General features: G+C 41.7%; 1 protein-coding gene across 16 annotated transcripts in view; it reads right to left on the bottom strand.

Moving 5' to 3' along the window:
• The window catches only part of SYNE1 (spectrin repeat containing nuclear envelope protein 1), a 462,745-nt gene that overhangs the window by 198,825 nt on the left and 239,023 nt on the right, over nucleotides 1–24,897 (bottom strand). For 15 of the 16 annotated variants that reach the window (XM_032338689.1, XM_032338697.1, XM_032338702.1 and 12 more), the window contains 15 exons: nucleotides 22,077–22,220; nucleotides 21,590–21,745; nucleotides 19,924–20,088; nucleotides 18,244–18,416; nucleotides 16,708–16,861; nucleotides 13,878–14,021; nucleotides 12,931–13,095; nucleotides 10,186–10,503; nucleotides 8,437–8,592; nucleotides 8,127–8,297; nucleotides 6,950–7,276; nucleotides 4,886–5,038; nucleotides 4,412–4,579; nucleotides 2,307–2,483; nucleotides 23–169 (listed from right to left, as the gene is read on the bottom strand). In XM_032338689.1, coding sequence (XP_032194580.1) covers nucleotides 23–169; nucleotides 2,307–2,483; nucleotides 4,412–4,579; nucleotides 4,886–5,038; nucleotides 6,950–7,276; nucleotides 8,127–8,297; nucleotides 8,437–8,592; nucleotides 10,186–10,503; nucleotides 12,931–13,095; nucleotides 13,878–14,021; nucleotides 16,708–16,861; nucleotides 18,244–18,416; nucleotides 19,924–20,088; nucleotides 21,590–21,745; nucleotides 22,077–22,220 — 2,718 coding nt within the window. The remainder of the gene's footprint in view (nucleotides 1–22; nucleotides 170–2,306; nucleotides 2,484–4,411; nucleotides 4,580–4,885; nucleotides 5,039–6,949; nucleotides 7,277–8,126; nucleotides 8,298–8,436; nucleotides 8,593–10,185; nucleotides 10,504–12,930; nucleotides 13,096–13,877; nucleotides 14,022–16,707; nucleotides 16,862–18,243; nucleotides 18,417–19,923; nucleotides 20,089–21,589; nucleotides 21,746–22,076; nucleotides 22,221–24,897) is intronic. The other variant, XM_032338703.1, reaches the window with a different exon arrangement.

Here is a 24,897-nt window from a genome sequence, read left to right as displayed (position 1 = left end):
ATAAATTTCAGGAGTCTACTACCTGCTTCACGGCTTCTGCCCTGCTAAGAGGTGGATGCTGGCTTGGCTGTAGATCTGGCTGGACCGCAGACAGCCAGGCCTGGCACTGCTGCACTGTGTCCTGTCGGCTAACGTGCTTCTGAAGTTCATGTTCCAAACTCTGGTAAACCTGAGACAAAACAATCATGCTGTCATTATGAGAGTGTTAAAAAAAAAAAAAAATCTCTGCTGATCTCTATAAGGATCACTGGATGCCAGTGAAACGCGCAGACAAGTCCATGAATTTCCCCCACAGGACTCCCCAGTACTATATACCTATCTAAGGAGTTTGCATAAGTTCCAAAATGTTGCAAAGCTCAGTGACCATCAACAATGTATAATTTCTCAACCCACACGTTATAATGTAATAGCCTGATTAGGGAAAGAGAATATGGGCAGGGTTAATGTTACTGTAGAAATGTGTTAGAATAATGACATCTTTGAAGTAAATTGTCAGACATAAATCAGAGGGTTTTCAGTCCCCAATCCCCATGGTATAATCACTGCACTTTTTGTCGAACCTAGAAACTAAACATAAAGATAAAATACCATATCCTGAAAGGTAACTGATACTTCCCTAACTGAAATGCTTCTGCTTTAAGAATATGGTCAAATTGTAACTAAACTATCACACAGGGAAAGGGATAGCTGAATGTCCTCATTTCATTTTAAAGCTGTTTTCCAGAATAATAATGATCCAGAATAATCGAAATATTTTCTAGTATGTCTATTCAATTAATTAATCCTTAATCAGCCAATCAATTTCCATTTTATCCATAGACATATGTGAAACTATTATGTGTCTCCTTGAAATCAATGTGAAGTTTACCTATAATGTTTTTCTGAGCAAACTATTTTATTTTAAAAAAGAGTAAGAAAGAAAAAAAAAAGAAGGAAATTAAGTTAGCCTGGCTTTTTATTAAGACAAGTGAAACAGTAATTGATTCTGCTTCTGTCTTCTATTAAACTCATCATCTTCATCTGATAATTGGTACTGTCTCTTATTTATTCTTATTCTAGCAGAAATAAAAGACCACCCACTTGAAGGTGGTCTGCACACTGGCTGTTCTTCTCATCATTTTTACCCACTTTAATTATGAGGTTCTGATTATGTTCTTAGAATTTCATCTGTTTTTTAAAAATTTATTTTTAAGCTACATGTTTGTCTTTTGAACATTGACTCATTTTTTTTTAAATTTACAAAATCCTTAATATGCAGAAAATGCTTACTACAAAGTGTTCAAAATCATCTCTGTGTCATCATTTTCAATTATCTGTTAGATTTACTTTGTCCTTCCTTCTTTCTCCTTTTTTAAAAATTCAAATTCAATTAATTAACATATAGCATATTATTGGCTTCAGAGGTAGCGGTCAGCGACCCATCAGTCTTGTGTGACACCCAGTGCTCATTACGTCACGTGCCCTCCTTAATGCCCATCACCCAGTTACCCCATTCCCCACCCCTCTCCGCTGCTCTTTTTTCTTAACTTTTCAAAAGTGAATTTTTCAAGTCTGGGAAGTCAACTAGCATCACCCAGCACTTATTTTTTTTTTTCAAATCATGATGAAGACAGAGAATTTTTCCCATGTCACATGTAGATCTCCACTTCTTACTGGCTAGCCCAACAATAAAAATACAGGGACTTTTTGCGGAGCCACTTAAAAATTCTAAAATAATAAAAAACAATTCACATATTTTACCCAATTTTTGTTAGAAGTGTAATTCTTATTCATCTTAGATTTATTTCTGTAACATTAGGAATTCCATTTTTGTGGAAGTACACCCATTACATTATAACTCAAATTTGGTATGAATTCCATCCAGTTGCTATATGAATTCATAAAAGTACTAAATTTGAGTAGCACTTAGGCAGCACAGAGTTAAACAGAAACTAATTATTGTAAAAAAACTCCAGAATAAACTTACTTGGGTGTTGGAGAATAAATGGCAAATTAGAAATACTGAAAGTGTGTGAATAAAAACAAATAAAATAAAAATTTTTTTAAATTTTTCATACCCAATCTACGAAATAAAGGGATTGGGTAAAACTGAGTATCTGAAACTCAGCACTTCATCATATCCACCAAATGTCTGATAGTTCTCGTGTCCACAGGGAAACTAGGAAACCTATCCTCTTATTTCCTGTCTGTACAAACAATAAAACTAACTGAAAAACTGAAAATCAAAGGTACTTTTAAAAACCTCTATATTGTATAGAATTCTTCCTTAATTCATCATTGCTGTAGAATGTTCCAGGGGTACTCACCCTCTGAGCTGTACTGCAGATAGCTGAGTAACTGTCCCTTGTGCCCTGCAGATGACCATGCACATTTTGTTTTAGTTTTGCTTGAAGGTGGTCTGCACACTGGCTGATCAAATTGTCACCTTTAATTTTAAGGTTGTTCAAACGGTCTTCAAAGCCAGCAATTTCTTCCATCATTGCCTGCAGAAATGGAAGAAATACAGAGTTTTCGTAATTCCATTTATGGAATTTATCAAATTATCAAATTTATCAAAGTTTAAAATCAGTAATTTCACTGTTTAATGATGTTTTTAAAGAATTTTGTAATTTGTCTTGATTACCATATTAACAAACAAAAAAAAATGTCAGGGATACTCTAATGGGAAGAATTATTGAGTTTAATAGATTAGCTTATTAAATAGGGGTGATGTAGTTACCATTAAGACCAGAGTGAATTCATGGCTGATCTCAGTTATAGTTACAGAGATATCTGTTCCATGGTATTATTAACAGCAAAAAGGGTGTTCATATATTTTTTAGCTTTATAAATTATAATTCTGGTATAATTTATACCTAAAATAATCTAATTACTATTTAACCTAATTTAATAATATTTAATTTATCTAATAATATAATATCTCACTGATATATTAATCTAATATCTAATTGGTAATTTATATCATACCTAACTTACATTGAGTAGTATTTATACTAATAAAAATAATATTTACCATGCAACATTTTTTAAGCACCTGGTATAGTCCAGGAACTATATACATCTCTGAAAAATGTATATTATTATCCTCATTCTACAGATAAGGAGACTGAAACAGAGAGAGGTTATATAACATGCTCAAAGTCATACATCTAGAAAATGTCAGAGCCCCAGCCTCTGGACGCAGGGCTGTCTGACTCCAGCTCGTACACACCACTAACCCCTCACGTGATCTCTAGTGAGCGCTCTCACAGACGCTTTATGGTGGGGAATCAGCTTTTTAAATCAAGCTTTAATTTCTTAATGCTTTACAATACTAATATAAGTGGCACATTCCAACATAAGATTTCTTGGGTTGATAGGTCAGTACATTTAAGAGAAACTCTGTTGGTCCCCAGCAGCTCACGGTCTGTCACTTTTGCGATGGTGCTGGGATAATAGTTATCATATATCCACCATATAGAAAAGAACCATTTGTCTTCGAGCTGTTACAGAACTACCACATCATGAGGGGACTGAGGGCATTTCCTCAATGCCTAATAGAATACACTGTATAGTTACTTTTCTATTCGTATGTGCTAAATAAAATTTCCTCCTACATGTAAGGGTTCCTGAAGCCTAGAGAAAGCTTGGAAAGCCTGGCTTTCCTAAGGTACACTAGAATGTCACCACATCAGGACTACAATTCAGTTTCCCATTAAGGTCACCAAAACTACTCCAAAAAATTGTCACCATATGACCTCTGTCGTCTGGCACATAAAATTACTACAAATATATGTTAACAAAGCGAAGAACACTGCATATCGGCATCATGCTCCGTGGCTTACAAAATGCTTTCATGCACATCATCACCCGTGAGGACCACAACAGCTGTGACGGGGCCGCTCTCATCACTGCTCTTTACAGAACAGAGAAAGGGGGAGACTCCGAGAGGGGGTGTTCCCTTAGCTGGGAACCCCCGAGTCGGGCTAGAATCCGCCTTTCCCGTTACTTTCCCTGTATCTTATCTTTGGCTACACTTTTCTAAAATACAGATAATCTCTTCCTCTGATAAATTACTTTATAGAGATTAAATTCTGTGGGGGAAAAGAAAAAAAAAACCTGTTAGCTGGGAAAAAGGCCACAATGTGTTCAGAAGGTGAAAGCCAGGATTTAACTGTTGTTCCTTCACTGAAATGTGGAATCAATTCTGTTATCAGATGTTCTTGAGACTGTGACCTGATTCTTTAAGTACAGTCATTGTGATCCAGAGATGGGCTCGCTCGCTCTCTCTCTTTCTCTCTCTCTCTCACACACACACACACAGAGACAGACACAGACAGACAGACAGACAGACACACACACACACACACACACACAGGCATAGCTGCTAAAACCACACTGCATTCTCCAGCTCTTCAGAGAAGAGGCTTACCTTGTGGTGGGCCAGTTGCTGGGTAATTGTCTCGAGACTGCTCGTCTCCATGAGGTCCGGCGCCACCAGTCTGCCCGACATCTGCAGCAGCCCCTTCTCTACTTCTTGGAGCTCACTGTTATAATCTTCGTGGTCTCTGACTTTCGCCTCGAGGCTGCAGACGTGCTCCTGTGAAGCCAGGTGCCCATTAGAGATGAATTTCAAGCCAAAAATCTACTCAGAACTGTTTTATATTTTTAAAAACCCCATGCAACTCACAGGGTAGGTACAGCCACCAAAAATTACCAGGAACAGGAAAAACATAAGGAATCATCATGCCATTTAAAATGATGATCCAAATAAAAGGAAAAAGACGGACTCAGACCAGCCCTTAATTTTCTGATAGATTAAAAAAAAAAAAAAAAAAAAAAGGCAAGACCCCTTTCTGACCCCAAAAAAAGTGCACATTTTTATTGAATTTCTGTTTTCTCCTACCTTTCCTGCACCACAGAGGTCCTTGTAATCACCTTGAAGCTTATCTATTTCATCCTTTAAAGTGACGTCCTGCACGAGCTCCAGGAGAGCCTCCCCCTTCTCTCTCACTGATCTGACGGAGGGTTCATGGGACAGCACCACTTGCTGAAGTGACTTGAAGTTCGAAGAGGAAAAATAAAAGAGCCAGTTCATTCATCTCCGTGATCAAGGTGAATATATGCCTATGTCCGTGCCACGTGCGAGACGACCTACCTCACATAAAGCTCCGATGTCTATTTTATAAATAGGTATTAGAGACTAATTTTTATGGCTACTAAAGTTTTAAAATACAGAGTAAGAGCAACGCATCGAACAGCCCTCAGCTCACGTGAAGAGGGATGCAGGGCGAAGAATTACCTTTGGCTAAATTTAACCTAGTTCACGTTTCTGGCTTCCACCTTACTTCTTCCACCCGGGAAAGAAAACGCAACACAAAAGGGAGTGAGGTGATGTCGTTTGAGGCCGAGTTCATGAAGTTAATAGCAGCTTGAAATGGATGTGAAGTTACAGAGACAGGTTCCAGCTGCAACATCGCTGTGATAGGTTAAAAGTGCTATTTATTTATTCTTCTCCTACCCACTTAAGCCCCCTGGGAGGGAGACGAACCATAAGTGACTCTTAATCTCACAAAACAAACTGAGGGTTGCTGGGGGGAGGGGGTTTGGGAGAAGGGGGTGGGATTATGGACATTGGGGAGGGTATGTGCTTTGGTGAGTGCTGTGAAGTGTGTAAACCTGGTGATTCACAGACCTGTACCCCTGGGGATAAAAACATATGTTTATAAAAAAAAAAAAAGTGCTATTTAAATATAACAAAAACTCAGTCAAGGGGGAAAAAGGGCAAAGTAGTTGTGATCTTATGTGGCACCTTCGAAGGCATACTGCTACCCTTGGTGAAAAAAAAAAAAACAAAAAACAAAACAATGAGAGACAGGAATAGACATACTGGCTAGAGGAGGGAAAAGCTTCCAACATGAAAATCTCCAAGGTAAACGATCACACTTTAATTCTTAAAAAATATTGCTAGGGGCACCTGGATGGCTCAGTGGGTTGAAGCCTCTGACTTCGGCTCAGGTCATGATCTCAGGGTCCTGGGATCGAGACCCGCATCGGGCTCCCTGCTTAGCAGGGAGCCTGCTTCCCACCTCTCTCTGCCTGCTTCTCTGACTACTTGTGATCTCTGTCTGTCAAATAAATAAATAAAATCTTAAAAAAATATTGCTAATAATTTGTGTCAACTTTGGAATATAAATTATTCCACATATAAGCCTCCACAAATTCTTTCAAAGATCTGAGCAGGTGAAATCTCTCTACACACATATATAGCTACAACCATGTCACCATTTGTTCTTTCAAAAATTAATTTTTTTAAAGATTTTTTTTAATCTATTTGACAGACAGAGATCACAAGGAGGCAGAGAGGCAGGCGGGGTGGGGGGGGGGGAAGCAGGCTCCCTGCTGAGCAGAGAGCTTGATGCCGGGCTGGATCCCAGGACCCTGAGATCATGACCTGAGCCGAAGGCAGAGGCCGTAACCCACTGAGCCACCCAGGCGCCCCCAAAATTAATTTTTAAGATGTTTAGCTACATTGGTTAATTAGAATTTCTTTTCTTACAAATATAGTATCTCATTTTCAATTCACCATAGATCAACTCATAGGCATTGGCACCAAAAGATGAAGGAAAAACTCTACATGACAGGCAGAGAATGGACAGGTGTGAGATCCTGATGCCGGGAAGACGAACCTGCAGCAGCCCTGTGCCTGAGTCAGAGTGCAGAGCAGATCTCCACTTAGTGATACAATCTTTGAGTATCAGGCAAATATGATTCCCGAATGGAAAACTAAGTCTGACACAGCATACCTAGACAAATAAATCTACATCACGCACACCAGTAGGATGGGCAAGTTAAGGATATTTTCCAACACCCACTCTGGGTAGACACCCACTGGGAGTCACGTTCCTTCCGTGCCCTGCCTGTGTGCGGGACCTTCCCACCCCTGTGTCAGCGAGTAACAACACGTTACCTTATATTTCGATAACTGAGCTTTTTTCTCATACAATTCCATTTTGGGTTCTTCAGGAGTGTGTAGGATTTCTTGATATTCTGATATCCACTGAGTTAGTGCTTTGTATTTATCTGAGAACTCTTTCGCCAAGAGGAGGCCTTTCTCCAGGGTCAGGTGCTCTTTCCGGACCGCACTGGTCAGTTCCTTCAACTGCCCCAGGTGCTCCTGGATCTCTTTCCTTAAAGTCTCTGCCTCGCCGTCCTCCAAGTATTTGAGAGCCCTCTCTCCTTTCTCTCGGGCTGACTTCAGCAAACCATGGCCTTTCTCCATGTCTTTTAGCAAACCCTGAGGAAGAGAGTGAGCAGGAAGCAAACAGGGAGTTAGTATTTCTCTCCTTTTAAAGAAAAGGCTTTCAAGTCCCCATTCTCGAGTTTCCCCTTAAGACATGTTTCTGGAGTTTTATAAAGAAGTGATCTGCCAGGAAGCAGAATCTTCTCTTCTTTACTTAAGATAGGTTTGAACAAGTCTTCATCAAGAGGTCACTTCCAAATCAGAGAACATGATGTTCTTCCATCTCATTCTCATTTGTCTCATCTCACGACTAAATTCTCATTTAGAATTCCTAAAGATCAGGGCGCCAGGATGGCTCAGTGGGTTAAGCCGCTGCCTTCGGCTCAGGTCATGATCTCAGGGTCCTGGGATCGAGTCCCGCATCGGGCTCTCTGCTCAGCGGGGAGCCTGTTTCCTCCTCTCTCTCTCTCTGCCTGCCTCTCTGCCTACTTGTGATCTCTCTCTGTCTAATAAATAAATAAAATCTTAAAAAAAAAATAAAATAAAATAAAAATAAAAAAAAATTGTTAGAATTCCTAAAGATCAGAGTAAAAACTCTTTTGTTAATACGTGGTGCCAGGAACCAGAGATAATTTTTTTTTCTCCTAATATTTAAGTGTCAGACTGGAATTCGGACATAAGCAACCAAGTCTAAGTCATTCAGATGACATCACATTATAAGTAACTGAAAGCCAGCGTTTAGACTTATACAGATTATAACAATATTTGGAGTGAAGCATGAGCCACGGACCATCACTCATCCGGGGGCAGGGATAAACATTCATGCCCACCACGTCTGCGCGAGGGAATGGGACAGCAGTGTGGGAAAAAGCCTGAGAGACAAGCCCCATGTTTGCACACTTACCTCCAACATCTTCATTTTTCTCCCCATCATCGCTTTATCTACTCTGTCAATTTTGGTGGCGACATTCTTGAAGTTTTTATGAGTAGAGCTGTACCAGTCAGAATAGGAACTTAGGGATAATTCTGATTCCTCCAAACTCTGAATCTCTTCCTCCAAGAATTTTATTTGTTCCTTTAAAAGGAAAAAGAGAATCAGACAGTGAATTACAGACCTGTAGTAGTGCGTTTCTTGATAAATGTGTGTCTTCACCAGAAGTTAATGCGAGGGAGAAAATTCGCTGGTGAAATTTGCTGGCCTGTAGCCCACTCACCAGCACTTGGAGAAGAAGGGCCTGGTATCTGGAAGTCAGCTGGGTGGCCTGGCACCCCATTCGGCTGCTCCCGTGGCTCTCATCCAGCATCTCCTGAGCTCTGGCTCCCACTTCCTCAACTTCGTCTTTGTATGCGGTGATTTCTTCGTGCCACTTCTGAAATGACAGAAACGTGACAGGAACAGGATCAATCTTAGGCCTAACTGTGTTGGGCAAATATGTGTGTGTGTGTGTGTGTGTGTGTGTGTGTGTATCTTCTTCTTCTTTTTTTTTTTTAAAGATTTTATTTATTTATTTGTCAGAGAGAGTGAGCACAGGCAGACAGAGTGATGGCAGAGGTAGAGGGAGAAGCAGGCTCCCCGCTGAGCAAAGAGCCTGATGTGGGACTTGATCCCAGAACACTGGGATCATGACCTGAGCCAAAGGCAGCCACTTAACCAGCTGAGCCACCCAGGCGTCCCTATATATATCTTCTTAATAGGAAATGATTTTACTGTAGGTGCAGAATTTATTTATTCTGAGATACAATTCTGGAAAACATACCATATATAACCTTCATGAAAAATTTTATTATAGCACTATGGTAAAAACTGTACACTTCTTATTTGGGCACTTTTCTGTATATACTGAACTTATTACAAGAAAAAAGTATAAAAATATATAAAATCTGGGGCTCCTGCATGGCTCAGTGGGTTAAACCCTCTGCCTTCAGCTCAGGTCATGATCCCAGGGTCCTGCGATCCGGCCCCACATCGGGCTCTCTGCTCAGCAGGGAGCCTGCTTCTCCGTCTCTCTCTGCCTGCCTCTCTGCCTACTTGTGATCTTTGTCAAATAAATAAATAAATAAAATCTTTAAAAAAAATATATATATATAAAATCACCCTAAAAGGAAATGATGTCAATGTATGTTTAGAATATATTTGAGATATAATTTTGAAAACGTGTCTTATATAACCTTCATGAAAAATTGTATTATAATAACATGATAAAAATATTCTTTATGAGTTTGAATAGTTTTCTGTATATATTACACTGGTTTAAAACTTGAAAAAAAAAAGAGTGGCATACATTGTTGTATCTTCTGTTAGATAAATCTTAAAGTAGATGAATATGGATAAGAAATTCCAAAAGCCTGGGGCACCTGGGTGGCTCAGTTGGTTAAGTGTCTTCCTTCTCCTCAGGTCATGATCCCAGAGTCCTGGGACTGAGCCCTGCATCAGGCTCCCTGCATAGTGTGGGGTCTGCTTTTCCCTCTCCCTCTGCCCCTCCCCCTGCTCATATACACACTTTCTTCTCTCAAATAAATAAAATCTTTAAAAGAAAAATTCCAAAGGCCTAAGCATTATTTTTATCATGCCTACTGAATTTGCATAAAAGTTAGTAAAAAACTAATTATCAAGTATTATTTCAATGTACTACATTAGAGCCATTTCATATCAGAACATTAAACTTAAATGATTTCAATACTAGCATTCATGCGTCTTTATAAAACAAGGTAATAGGGTATGGGAAATGCAAAATACAAAAAATACAAAATACTTCATTAAATTACATCTTGTTAAAGACTAATTTAAGATTCTATTTAGTAAATGCTGTCGCAGAACGTGCTCTACAGTAATTCTTTTTTATAAGCAGAAAGAGATTTTGTAAAATGTAAAACTCAGACAAAAAGTTACTAAATATTTCAATGAAAGAAACTGCAAGGTCACTGTTGCTTTAACAAAGACCGAGAATTTGCAGGAGTTGTACCTTCATCTGATGTAACTGCATCTCCTTGGCTGCCCGGCTAGACTGACGTCCTGTCCTGACGCTCACTTTGCTCTCCAGCGTTTTAAGCCACTCATCTACTTGCTGATACTTTTGTTCCATGAGCCTCAATTTGTTGACTACATTATTGAACTGAGTCCGGGTCTCAGACAGTCTCTGCTGGTAGGCCTGCCAGTCCTGTCGGAGAGACTCCAAAGCCCGGTCCTCAGTCTGGGGAATGCCCGACGGTATCACCTCCTCTCTGGCATGCAGCACCGAATTCAACAGGGCCTGCCCCTCTGCACAACGCACCTGTAGCTCCTGCCGGGGAAAAGGCAAAGGCACGCCTGTCACACCGCATTCGTAGTCCACACCTGCATGAGTTACCATGTCTCACCCAAGTCACCTGTGCCAGCCTGAGCTCCACCTTAGACAAGAATTATTTTATTCTGTCTTATACAATGCAAAAAAAAAAAAAAAAAAAAAAAAAAAAAAAAAAAACCAGGTATCTAACACTGAACATCATTTCCCAAGTAAGAGTGTGTGGCCCTCAACGCCTAAAAAGTTTCCTATTGTGTTTTGTATTACAAAAAAGTTTGCCAATCCTGAATTAAACTTAACTTTAAAGTAACTAAGAATATTGGAGCAAAATTTCTGTTTGTGGACATTTTCTCTTAATTCAGGATTGGCAAACTTTTTTGTAATATAAAACATAATAAGAAACTTTTTAGGTGTTGAGGGCCACACACTCTCTGCGGCAACTATTTAAAACTCTGCCATTTCAGCACAAAAGTACCCAGAGATGATATATAAGTGAATGGGTATGGCTGTGACTCAATAAAACTTTATTGAAAATGTAAGCATGTGGGCATTGGCTGCGGCTTACTGGTGCTCACCCTAATTTATTAATCTTCCCAATATATCATTCTTCCTTTATTTTATAAGTTTTCTCTATTACACAAATCATCACTGTATTAGGTAAATTCTTTTATATCCCATGCTTCAAGTATTTAGTCTGACGGAAAAATATGGCTCAATATTTTTATAATGTATATGTTCTATGAGCCAGATCAGGCCTTCAGTTTACACAAAATAACTTGGGATCGTGCTCCACAGAGCTGACCCATCTCCACGAGGTGAGCTGTAGGACCTCAGGAGGCTGAAGAAGGTCTGCTGGGCGGTAGAACATCACGATTCCCCAGCCCCTTTTCCCACCACTAGCATCATCCCTCCTTTTTAAGATCTGTGCTGTCTCAAAATAAGACAATGTAAGAACTAATGCATGGCGAAATGAGAGGTGGGTATCAGTTTGGGCCACACTACTACTGACTGAAGGGAAATACTTTCTTCTGACCAGAACAAGAGAAACATCTGCTGATGACGAGTAACTTACTGGCTCGGCTCCCACCCAGAAGGCGAGAGAGCTTGGTAGATGCTTGCCAAGATTTTGAAGTGAAGTGCTGAGAGGGGTTATTTAGCAAAAACAAAGCCAAATCTCGTAAAATAAATTACAACAACCACATGTGGCCGACGGGGGTACCTATTCTTTTGAAACAAGATGGATTAGATTCTTACTTAAGCTAATGAAATTAGGACCCTTTTAACTTCCGCTTCATACATATTTCATGAATGGAGCTCCTTGTTCCTGTCTCATTTAATCCTTCCTCAAGACAACTCTGTGGAGGACACTGTGTGAGAGAGGTTCTCTCCTGCCCAAAGTCATCCAGTGTCTGCTCCCACCAAGGAGTAGAGTCCAAACTTCCTAATCCCAAACTTGTGCTCCTGCCATTAGACATTCCCCCAAAGCCACATTTCTGAAATAGCCAGAAATTCTATATGCTGATTGTAACCATCCTAGTCCTTGTTTCTGCTTTGTGCAAGTTATAGGTACATCCTGCTCAATCCTGAACGAGTTCTCATCGGGGCTGATACTCTTGTCAGTAAATTCCAATGCACAGCTGGTGCCACAGTTGTCTCATTGGCCTTTCTCTGTTCTCTACTGTGTGTGCGTGGTGGTCTCTTCTAAGGACACCTCCTAACCCCTCCCTATTTCTCTAGGTAAGATGGGGGGCTCTCTTAGGTGTTCCCCTAAGATCCCTTGAACCAGCCTATTCCTTATCACATTATACATAATGATCTGCCTCTAGGTCTGCATTTCTCACTAAATGGCAAGTTCCTTGAAGGCAGGTATATATTGTAATCATCTTTATGTGCAGTCTCTGCACAACATTAGGTCTTCAAGAAATGCAGAATGGGTAAATACGTGAAAGGGTTAGGACCACTTTACCCACTAGGTCTGCCGTCTTGCCCCGCATGCCGGCAATTCTTCTAGCTCTTCTAATTCCTTCTTCAGCAGTGTGGGAGCTTTTGGTTGAAACTAGATGGTGTCATCAGTTTCACTTTGAGGAATGTCATGTTCCATTGACTCCTGCTGCTAAGATCCACTGCCAATTCATCCTCTAGGGAGTCACAGGCAGGCGGGCCAGTCAGGACCATAAATTAGATCATTAGCCGCTGCTGTCAGAGGCCGCCTTCACAGCTGAACAAATTCCTCAAGTCCCAGTCCTACTCTGTCTAAATTGCCCACCAAAGATCTCCACGAGTATACTACAGAGATCCTGTGAATCAGGATCTCCCTTGATAACTCTCAGCTCTTCATACAATTCAAGGTTATATTAACTTCCCATGGCTTAAAATAATAACTGCATGTTCAGAATGAAAATTTCTTTAAGATGAAGGAGACTTTACCTGAAGATGCCGCAATGTTGTCTCGTGACTGTCAGCATCGCCTTCAAGGACGGAATGTCGGTCAAGCTTGTCTTGTTCTTGTCCCAGCCAAACTTCAAATGCTTTTAGGTCTCTCTGGTACTCTTGGTGCAGGCGAACTAGCTTTTCAGACCTGGTTACTGCTTCCTATTATCAGCAGTTAAGATGATTAAGATAGGAAAACATTACTACATGCAGTGGTGATGTACTATAAGAATGTAATGTTGGGATTTTAAGAAAACATGATTATCAAATCACTGAAGTATGATTTCCTAGAAGAATAAAGTGTCAAGGCTTACATAAAAAAATATAAAAACATATTAGCAAGATGAAAAGGGGCCTTGAAGATTATTTTTTCGAAATAATTACCTGATCTTTGAATTCCTTATGAAATGTAACCTGGATATGCCAAAAAATGAATTAACTTTATGTGTTATAATAACACAGTTTTACTAATGAAGGAAACTGAAATTCTCATTATGTGCTATAAGTGAGGATTGGGACTCACTGTGGATTTAATCTTCCATGTACTTGTCTAATAAAATAGGATGTGCTTGAAAGTTATTTTTAGTTTCTTGGTGAGGCCTAAATAAGAATTACAAATGTTATCTGTGATTATTTATTGCTTTAGAAAACTCTCATCGACAGACATTTAAAAACATTTATGAGTATTCATTATGAAGCTGTCCAATTTCTTTCTTAAATTGGGTAATTTCTGGGAATTTTTATTGAGAATTAATTTCCTTTACTAACTCTCATGTATGTTATAACAGTATTTGAAGGTTTTTGTTTGGGTTTGCTGCCATTGAAAGTATTAAAATTCATTTGTTCTTCTGTGCTTTCACAAATCATCATTCCTGCAAATAAATTAGTCTTGGGTCTAACCCCTCCTATTTCAGTGAGTCTGCAGCGAACACATTCAGCCATACCTTGGCTCTCTCTTTGATTGCTCTGTATCGCTCCTGAAGGTCCTGGAATTCTAACTGGGTGACATAGTGCTCGGTCATGCCAGCCCCTTTGAGTTCAATGGTCTCCAGCAAGCTGCTGTAACTCAGCACTTCTTCACTTAGTAACTAGAGAACATTTAAAAGAAACACCATCGTATCAGTGCTACTGCTAAAATTAAGAGATTTTAGCTGTTTAGTTGACAAGTGATCTTAGGTTATCTACCTACAGACAAGTAGATCCACAGACCCATCTGTCTATACATGTATATAAAGTGTGAGAGAGAGAGAGAGAGAGAGTGTGTGTGTGTGTGTGTGCGTGCGCGTGTGTGTGAGTGTGTGCACGCACATGTATTTGGTACCTGGCTCAGAACTTTGTCTGAGATACTGATTCCAAATAACTTCGGAATCAAAGTTTGGAGACTTAATTGGTCCCCCAATGGGCTCCTTTCCACTCCCATACTTCCCCAGGCCCACCAAACCCCAATTCCCCTTCTCCTGCAGTCTTTTTCATCAAGCAGTAAATGCCGCCACATGCCACCCCAATGTTCTAAGATGGCCATTTTCTCCCTGCTCTCTGTCATTCCAGCCACAGTGAAACTGTGTTAGTTCTACCTCTTCACTGCGTCCTGACACTTGTCCTCATGCGTCCTGTACACTCTCTAGCCCACGCTGCTGCTGTCTCTTACTGGACTTCTGCAATATCCTGCTGGGCAGATTCCCTGCTACCCATTCTCACTCTGTTCCTTTTCCCCACTGCACACAGCAGCCTGCGTGATAAAACATTTTAAAACTGTTAACAGAATCCTGTCACTCCTCAGCTCAAAGCATCAACTGTCTTCCCTGTGCTGTCAGGACCGAGGGGAGCTCCTCCGGCCAGCCCACCTGGCGACGCGTGGCCAGGGTCCTGCCGCTCAGCCAGCACACCTCTTTATTCTCTGTTCCAGCAACTCGTGGCCCTTCTTTTAGTTCACTTCTTGAGCCAGACCCTCTCCCTCCTCAGGGCCCGAGGACACGCTGATTACTGCATTTGGACTGCTCCTTTCCCACCAGCTCCCCAGAATAATTTCTCTGCATGACATTCCTTTGGGCATGGTCTAAACTCTGCTGTTTCAGAGAGACTTTTCTGTCCCTTCTTGACCCCAAGCAATCTGCATTAGCTCTGTGCACATTCCCCTTTCTCAGCTTTCCTTCTTCAGAGCATCTATCCCCAGTTATAATTCTTGATCTGCTCATGCACTCGGAAGAATGTTTAATTCCCCACCAGAACACAGTCCTCTGTTTTATTCACCTAGAATTGAGCATGACACCTGCATGTAGCAAGCCCTCAATCAGTATTTATTGAATAGATGAATAATTTAATTAATTAGGCAATAAATCATTACCACAATACAATTACAAGGTAGATAACTATGATTAAATTAATTTTCAGATGCATAAATGAAACCCTAAAACATTAAGAGACTTGGCATAGGTCCCATAAGGCAATTTAGTCATTCAAGTTACTCTTATTCAGCATTTTCTCTGTGTCAGAGAGCCAAATGGTAGGGTCCAAAAAAAAAAAAAAAAATTAAGCACCTTTATCTGCTAGGGGAGAGAGAGATGTAAGCATATATTTAATATAATGGATAGAGAGATATGAAGAACAGAGAACAGAGGAACTAAGTAAGCTTAGGGTGGTGGTATCATAGCAAAGACTTCCGTCTGTTCAGAAAGGTGAGTGCAAAGTTGCCGGCTGTGGAAGCAGAGCTAGGTCATTACCGCAGAGGCGTGGACTCTTTGTTCCATCGCGAGTGGCCTTTTCAGGAAACACAGTAAGGCTGGAGCCATGGGTGGAAGGGGGGCCGGAGAGTGAAGGAAAGGAGGGTGACAAAGGAGATGGTGACAATTCTTACAGACTAGATGGGGAAGACTGGTCGGAGACCATAGACAATCCCTGAGGCAGGAGAGTGAGGCATCCACCTTTATATGAAGATAAAAGTAGATGGAGACAAGAGACAAGCAGTTCGGAGTCGGCTGCAAATCAGGAAAAGAAGGACGGATTATGGTCAGGAGACATTTCTGAGATGAAATCAGCTGGACTTTAATGCCTCATTTGAAGCAGGGAAGAGAGAGAAGGAGCTGCAGATAATAAAGTTTCTAATTTACGATATTCAGCACAGGATGACACAGATGAACTCAGAATGAGAATATCAGAAGTTGAAGGAATTGGGGGCAGAAGTAGTACGCACTGCTTAGGGTGTGATGAGGCTGAGGTAGAACAGATCCTCCCAAAAATAGGCACAGGAGTAAGGACATAAATCAAAGGTCTCCAGAATTTTTTGTTTGATCACCACTATGAACAAAAGAACTCAGTAACATATCCCCAATATCTATCTATCTATCTATCTATCTATCTATCATCTTTCTTTCTATCTACCTACCTATCATCTACTTTAAAAATATATGTAGCACTATACTAACATAAGCATTAAGAAAATGTACAAAAGTACAAAAGATGTCATAAACACAAAGCATTTTTACTTCCTAATGATGATCAGCATAAAGATATTGAAAGATACTACAAGTTGCCAAATTTTAAACATATCACAGAACATCTATGCAGTTTTCCTGGAAGAGAAGACTTTTGCTCACTAATAAAATAGTCACAAACGAAAGTCAGGTTTAAGAAGCCATTAGAAATTGCAGTAAAAGCCCCAAATACTGTTTACCGATGTATACAGCCCTAGCATCCAGGTAGTCCCACTTTTACGTAACCCTGGCATTCTGAAGAAGCCTGCCAGAGGGCAAAGGGCATCTGAAATCCAGCTCCCACCTTGGCTTTCCCCAGAGCAGTGGTTTTCTCGCGCAGCTCCGCGTACTGCCTTTCGGATTCATTGAGGCCGGCTTCCACACTGTCCATCCAGCTGGAAAACTGCCGAACGTCATCCTGATAACTTGTCCACTTAGAAAGAGCTCCTTCGAGTTGACTGAAAGGTATGCAAAAGGGCAATAATCTACATTGAGAAGCCATAAATGTCCAGTCTGTCTAATCTCTACCTGCACCTGCTCTGTCCACGGCGCCAGCAGCGAGCCCGCAGATGAGGACAGCGGCCAGCTGGGAGGGGCGCAATGACCGGGGCTTATCGAATCTGAGTCTGGGTCCCGGGCAAGCATGACCCCCGGAAGCAAAGGACAGTGAAGCCGAGGCTGGCAGGGGGAATAGTGGGACTGGACATAAAACTCAGAAGCCATAAGCAGGTCGCCCGAGACCCTGGGAGAGGCGTGAGGGCAAAACTGGGAGAGACCCACTGTCTGAGGCTTTTCTGGAGCCAAGACCCTACAGAGGAAGCGAAGCAACACTTGACTCCATCAAGTTGCGCAGGACATCCAGAGGAGAGCAAAAAGGAATAAATAAAAGACGGAAGCACCAAGCAAGAACAAGCACATAAGTACCTCGCATGAGATTTAAAAATCAGAAAATCACAATGGAAAAATAGGGTCACGTTTTCGGAACTGGTCTAACCTGATTACTTCCCTTCCAGATAAATCACGCACTCCTTCCCTCAAAGTGGATGTTCGGTTTCCGACCCCATTAATCACATGTGCCTAATTTCACACCCAGACTTTGGGCTGTTTGGTGGCAGATGCTCCACCCACATTCCCGCTCCAAGCACACCCCCGCAGCACACACTGCCCACCGCCAGCCCCGCGCCCTCCTGGCCCAAGGGCATTCTCTGCTCACTGGTGCCTGCCTAACTTGAGGGCAACACAGGTGAGAAGTGCCAGGGATGGTGGCTCTCCTGGGAGCAGCTCTCCACCACCCTCCGGACACTCGGGAGAACTTGTTTACAAACATTCTAGTTCCCCAGTCCTCGCTGGGGACCTCTGAGACCCTGTTCTTCACGGGCTCCCAGCATGGCCCGGCCGGATTCAGCTCCAGCTGTCCGCGGGCTAACCTGGTCAAGAACACTCCCTTGATCAGCGGCCCTTCCTTCCTGGTCTCTCGCCCCCAGCCCCTACTGGTATTTCCCTGGGGTTACCTCCCAAGTAAACTGCTTGGTTGAAATAATGTATCTTGAAGTGATGAAACCTTTACCTTGTGACTTTTAAAGCAATGAACACTAACAAAAAGAAACATGGAGTTATATTAAAACATAGGCATGGCAGGCCAACCTGAATGTAAGATTATATCTGTAAGTTTCTTTTGTTCTAATAAAAAGAGAGAGAGAGAGAGAGAGAGAGAGAGAGAGAGAGAGAGAAAGGAAGGAGAAGAAAGAAGGGAAGAAAACCCCAGGAGCAGTCTTCTACCGTGCTGTCATACTGATCTTTCGGTAATGGCTTGGCAGGAGTCGGCTTTTTTTTCCCTTACCTCTTACAGCGAATTGCTGCGGACGAAAGGGAAGCCCACATATCTTTCACACTCTGCAGCTGCTGTTGGAGAGCAGGAATGCCTTCCGGAGAGGTATTCTGCAGGACAGACTCCCCTCTGGTCACTATCATTTTCATCTGGATCTCTTTTTCCTGTTTCACTGATAACAGAGCCTATAAGAGCCAATACAGAAGTCCTTTGTCATTTGCATGTTTAGTGTATCTGGCTTTAACTTTCCCAGCTCCTGAAGATAGTACAATGACATACGATTGCATTGAGCCATGAATCTCTCGGGCTGCGGGGGTGGCAGCTGGGCTGCGTGGGTGGCAGCTGGGAGACTCATTTGCTGGTGAGTGTCAGTAACCAGTCCCCAGTCCCCTGCCTGTCTCAGAGTGGACTTGGCTTTTCAGATCTCAATTTTTCTCTGTATAATCCCTTCTTTCCACTGAAATTTTAATCCACGAGTTTTCTTTGTCTGCTCAACAGTCTTTTTTTTTTTTTTTAAATTAGTTTCAGGGGTAGAGTTTAGTGGTTCGTCGGTTGCATACAGCACCCAGTGCTCACCATAGCTACTGGTTTTTGATAAGAGAAAAATCGACTACAACAGAATTCATGGATTTTCAAAGGGCACAGGATGAAGAGCTTTATAATATTAAGGTCTCTGTCACAACAAGCCTAAAGCCATAGGTCAGTTGATATTGTATATTAATCTAGACATTTCAAGGTCTTCCCAGGCATGCTTGTTTTTCTATAGAAGAAGTTTGAATTCAAAGTTATAAAGCTGGTGTTACCGCTTAAAAAGCAAAGTTCCTCCCCCTCCCGAATCCGGATGCTGCCAGCATCTAGAGTCACTGTCAGCCCCGCACTGCCATCACTTTGTGTTGCGGCAAGAAGGAACTGCTAGCAATTGCTCCCACGCCATGTTGTTTTGTTTTCTTTGGCTTTGGCTTCTGCAGGTACCATTCTCAAATCTCAGTCTGGGTGTGAGGTTTTCTGCAAAAGCTCTGCAGAATCCCAACCAAGTCCCTCCTGCACACCCCACTCTTCCTCCCGTTTATCTGCAGCACCGTGAGCACTCGCTTCTCTGCTCTTACTGTCTTCTCCAGGTCGGCCTCCAGCCCCAGACCATGAAATCCTCGAGCACAATGACCACATTTCATTCATTTTTGAGTCCTTGAAATCAAGACAGAGGGCTAATCTCCGACAAGATGCCCAGCATACGACGGTCAGGCAAATGACTGCAGGATTTTATCACAAATGTGAAAGAGAACTAATATGCTGGGATAAGAGAAGAATTGACCAAGAATTGGCCAGGATACAGGCAGACGAGTGAGTTTGACCAAGATGGGAAATATCTTGCTCTAAAAATATTTCATGAAAATATTTTCCAAGAATAAATGTTATCTATGATATCATTTGAAACTCACCTCTTACCTATATCAAACAAGTAACGACCCTGGGTTGCAATTTGAGTTTAATTTCTGTAAAGCATTTATGAGTGGACATGTCTGGGGTCAGATGACTCGGGGATGCTCTGCAAACAGGGTCGCACCCCCAGAGCCGTCTCAGAGTTGTTGCGGATAGAGTGTGACTTAATCATACAAGACAGACAGAGCTTTGAGACATTGTGAGAAAAACAACTTCTGGAAATTAGAGCCCATTTCTCTGTAAAGTGCACACCTCCAGCTTGAGCATCCTGCTGTCCAGCACACTCTTGTCGGATGTTGGGTGACAGTAGGACTCCAGCATGTGAACGGCGTCCGTCAGCCAGTCTTGCAGCTCTTTAATCCCGAGGGAGAACTGACTGTGCTCCGCAACAATTCTATCCAATCTCGACACTTTCTCCTGGAAAAGACAGAAATCGTTTTCCAGCTGTGCATGACCACTCTACTGCCTACAGATGCTCCAGTCACAAAGCTAACCACTGGTTTCAAATAACAGCCATCAGGCGTAGGTTCCTGAGCTGCACAGATATGATGCACGTCTGCATTGATCGGAGACGTGGGGAGCATCTTTGGAATAACTGCGTCAAAAGCAGAACAATTACGATGATAATTTACTGCCCCCCACTTTAAACACTGCTCTTTTTTATGGCAACTGTGATTTTTTTTTTTTGGAATCAGCACAATTTCTTCCTAATGCCTCATTTGGAAGAGAATCAGAGTATTTTCTACCTTTCCCATACCGCATTTGGCTCAACCGATACCCTGTATCCGTATGACCTACCTTGTAGCCAGTTCTGAAACTATCAGAGATTTCTTAATAGCTCTAAATTTTAAAAATTGGGACCATAGATATGATTTTACTTATTAGTTAAAGGTTATATCTGACTCTAGTGAGGATTTTATGACTATGTTTCCAGCTCTTAAAGTATTCACAGATATATCTACTGATTTTGACATCTAGATAAATACAAAGGAATAAGAAAATGTCCTTAATTCTTTCTAATTTCAGATATATGCCATTTTTTCTGAGGACAAATAAGAAGTAATTTATTCACAGGAAAAAAATGGGTGTGAACATAGACTATTTATAAACATAGACTATTTGAGGACCCAAATCAGCAGACCAGAAGCAAGTCCACAGCAAAACAGGTGAAGCTGTGTTATGGCAGGTTCCCTACTTTCTATGATCTGAAATGCCGAAGACAAATCTAGGGAACAAATGTTAGAAGCCATATAAAGCTCAAGGTAGTCCTGCCCGAAGAAGTTCGAGATGAGCCTGCCTTCTGCCTGTTGAATGCGCTAAGTTAGCTCACCAGGGTGCCCAATGTACTTTTTCCTAAGCTGCTAGAAAAGATACTTCATCAGTGATATAAATCATTGCTGATTTTGAGCTCTACTCCGGAATCCAAAATGAAACTCTCAATCAACACATCCTTGACAGCTATGATTTAAAAATGATCCCAAACTCATTATATTCAATCCAATAAGTTTAAACTGCTTTGAATTCACGTTTTTCTAAAATCATTCAATCTGAGATTGTTTAGATCCCAAACTCTGAATGTTGCCTTATGTTTACACTTTGAGTCTTCAAGCTAAAAGCCTTGGGGAACACACCATCTCAGTATTGAAGAAGATATTTCCAATAGTAGAGATTGGAAGTCTCTTCAGTCTTTGAAACCACCCCTGCTTCTTTTCAGACAACTACACTACGGTGACGCAGCACAAAAGCACGACTCAGACTGGAAGGTTGGGAAGGACACTTACACACCTTATTCCGGACCCTGCGCACACCTTTGCACAACCCTAACGAGACTCCAGATCTGTGGCCTCAGTGCCACACACACACACGCACATGCACACGCACACACACACGCAGCCACGCAGCACATGGCGGGCGTTACCTTTGTTAAATTGCTTAGAGCTAGATACTGAGCAGACAGCTGCGACACTCTGTGCATAAAGCTCTTGCTGGCAGCTTGTCCTTCCCACAGCTGCTGAGCCTTCTCTCTTAGCCTGTTGAGCTGAGGCTCGTAGCAGTTTATTTCCTCAAGGACAGACTGAAAAGCACAAGCAAGTTACTATTAAGAGGCTGGGGAAAAGCACATTGCGGACGAAGCTTTGGTCCAAACAACACGGAAATAAACACGGTGAGCGACGGGTGTGCCCCCGGCGGCTTTGTTATTTCCAGGCTACACGCGGCTTAGACTACAGGACGGAAACAGATCGCACCTCAAAGGAAAGCCAGAAAACATTAAAATCTGTTCAGAAATCGGGAAGGGGTACACTCCGTCTCCAGACAGCAGAACGTGACTCCAGGGGCCCGCCTGAATGCAAGGGGAACAGAGGAGGGGGGTGAAGACGTGGCCAGAAGGCGGAGGGTGTCATTACCTGGAGCTTCTGCTGTTCCCTCCTCTTTGCCGGAAGATCGTACAGGCGATTGCTGCTTTCCTGCACCAGCTTCTCCGTTTTGCTCAGCCAGTCCTGCACAGGCTCAGCACTTACTTCAAAGTCCTTCATTTGGATCTTTAGATTCTACGAGGTTTTAGATTACATTAGGGATTAAAAAAAAACTTAATACCAAGTGCAAAGACCTTCACTGGGCAATGAAAGCCCAGCACACACAGTCCGGCCGCCTTGCCCTTTCCCCTCTTTCCTTGTTCCCGAGGTGGAGGACATTCTAACTCTCACCCTAGCACCTGTATCATTTCTGAACATCCTTTTAGGCACAAGTTTCTCAACAAGGAGCTTTGGCCTCGTTACCCAGCCCACACCAGAGTTCACACCCAGTCCTCAACTTCTGTCACATTTGTTGTTTATATCAGTCAGTATGTGCTTTAAAAAAAATAATAATAAATTTTTTTAAAATTTTAAATTTTTAAATTTTATTTATTTGACCGACAGAGATCACAAATAGGCAGAGAGGCAGGTAGAGAGAGAGGAGGAAGCAGGCTCCCTGTTGAGCAGAGAGCCCAATGTGGGGCTCGATCCCGAGCTGAAGGCAAAGGCTTTAACCCACTGAGCCACCCAGGTGCCCCCAGTATGTGTTTTTTCACAGACTGGGCAGGCTTGTGAGTTTTCGTCTCATGCAGACATGCCCTGTCTCCACACTAGCTTCTAAGCTCCATGAAGGGAGGGCCCATGGCACACCACTGGTACCTTGTAGAAATGTAAATAAATATTAACACTTTGTCAATTTTGATTAATTTATGGGACAAGAACTAGCATATGGTTTTTATATGTTTATTAGGATTTAATAATTAATTTCTTTATTTTAATTTAAAATGATACCCCCCTAAAAAACCCAAATAGTGTTCTCTGTTTGTTACATAAGAAGCTGTGATTACTTTCACAGATACTTTGTAGGCATTAATAGCTGTAAAATGTATTTGATAAGGTTTTATACAGAGCCATTTAACTTTGGCAAAGGTGTCCATATCCACTATTACTTTATAAAAATGCCAAGCTGAAGAGAATTTGAAATTTATTTTACCATGTGAACAGACTAAAGGCTTTTAAACTTAAATTTAAACTTAAATTTAAATCAGAGCTTTATGGATTATCAAAGAAATAATCCACAAAGGTTAGCTGAAAAGCTAAGTGACAAGGGCTACAGGAGCCTGTGGGAGAACGGCTCACGGTTCCGTCAGTATCTGATCCAGACTATCTACAATGTGGGACAGTCACACCTGCCATGGTCCCCTCTTAGGGACATGGGTAGCTGTAGAAATGCTTTGGAAAACTTAGAGTGCTTCACAAATATAAGACACCAGGATAATTCCTAGAGCATTCTACTGAAATTTAAGCTTCATGAGGGCAGGGGTTCTCTTCTGTTGTATTATCTGCTATTATCTCCAGACCTTAGATTAGTCCTTGGCAGAAGGAAGATGCTTAATAAATATTTGTTGAATAATCAAATAAATTCATAAATTCAAGGTGCTTCCATCATTCTGCTAGTGGATTCTCATGGGGTCCCCCAAGGACAAACTGGAGACCATTTTAAGGAATTTAGTTCTACAAAGAAATAGAGTTAAGGAGCAGAGCATTAGACATCCAAGGAAAGATAGTTGGGTTCCTTAGGTAAGGACTGAAGACAAAGGGTGTGAGCAGGGTGCCCCAGGAGCAGGAAGAAGAGCCTAATATTAAGTCAAACGACGCCTAACATTTCTCCTACGCTTCCCGTCTATAGGGCTGTAGAGACTTCCTATTAAATGTTTATTCTGCATGTGTTTCCAATTACTTCTCCCAAGGTTTCAATGACCACCTCTAACTCTTAAAACCCCACATTTACAGAACTGTATTTATGCAACACTTTAAGCCAGAAAGCCTGGGTTTGACCCCGTCTCCATCACTTATTAGCACTGAGAACTTGACAGATTATGTAATCAAATTTTGCCTTAGTTTCCTCATCCTCAACACAGAAATAAGGGAGTTCGTACCTCCGAGAATGGTTATGAGGGTTACAGGCGCTGATGCATGTTCAGTGCTTACGCTGGTGCTGCTCTGCTCTGGCCCTACTGCTGGAGGGCTACCCTCTCTGTTGGACCACTACTCATGGTCGCTGCTACTTTCCTGGCATTACCTACTGAATATCTTCCAGGCCCATTTAACTGAACATCTATTATATGGAATTAATTTTTGCTATCCCCTCCAAAACTACCTTTTCTACCATACTCACGTCTCGGATAACAGCATCACCATTTGTGCCATCTTCCAAGCGAGAAACTAGATTCAAACTTAGCTTTTCCTTCTTCCCCATGCCCCTCAGAGAAATTAACTACCAAATCCTGTTGTGTCTTACCTTAGGGATAAATTCTCTATCCATCATCATTTCCTTAATGCAGGCCCTCAACTCTCTCATCTCAACCATCATGAGAAGCTTTCTCTAGTCTCACAGCTTCCCCATTCTCATCCACACTATGTTCACAGTTGACACTCCAGCAAGTTTATCTCCAGCTTGAAGACCAGCAGGTTCCTCACTCAGCCTTTTTCAAGTAGGATTTTGAGAGAGAATTAAGCTCTAGTGTTCTAAAGCATCCATTCTATGTAATGAATTAACCTCATTCCTATGCATGTATAACAGTACAGGTCATGTTACATCCTTGGGGAAATTGAGAACATAAACGTTGTTCAGGGGTTCAGATAAGAAAACCCTGATAAAAGTCAAGATCAGATTGCTTAGTATACAAGACATTTCCTATTTTTCCCTAAT

The sequence above is a fragment of the Mustela erminea genome, chromosome 4 (assembly GCF_009829155.1).
Source record: "Mustela erminea isolate mMusErm1 chromosome 4, mMusErm1.Pri, whole genome shotgun sequence".
NCBI lineage: Eukaryota > Metazoa > Chordata > Mammalia > Carnivora > Mustelidae > Mustela > Mustela erminea.
The sequence above is the reverse complement of the archived record's forward strand: the minus strand, read 5'-3'. Positions and strand labels throughout refer to the sequence as shown.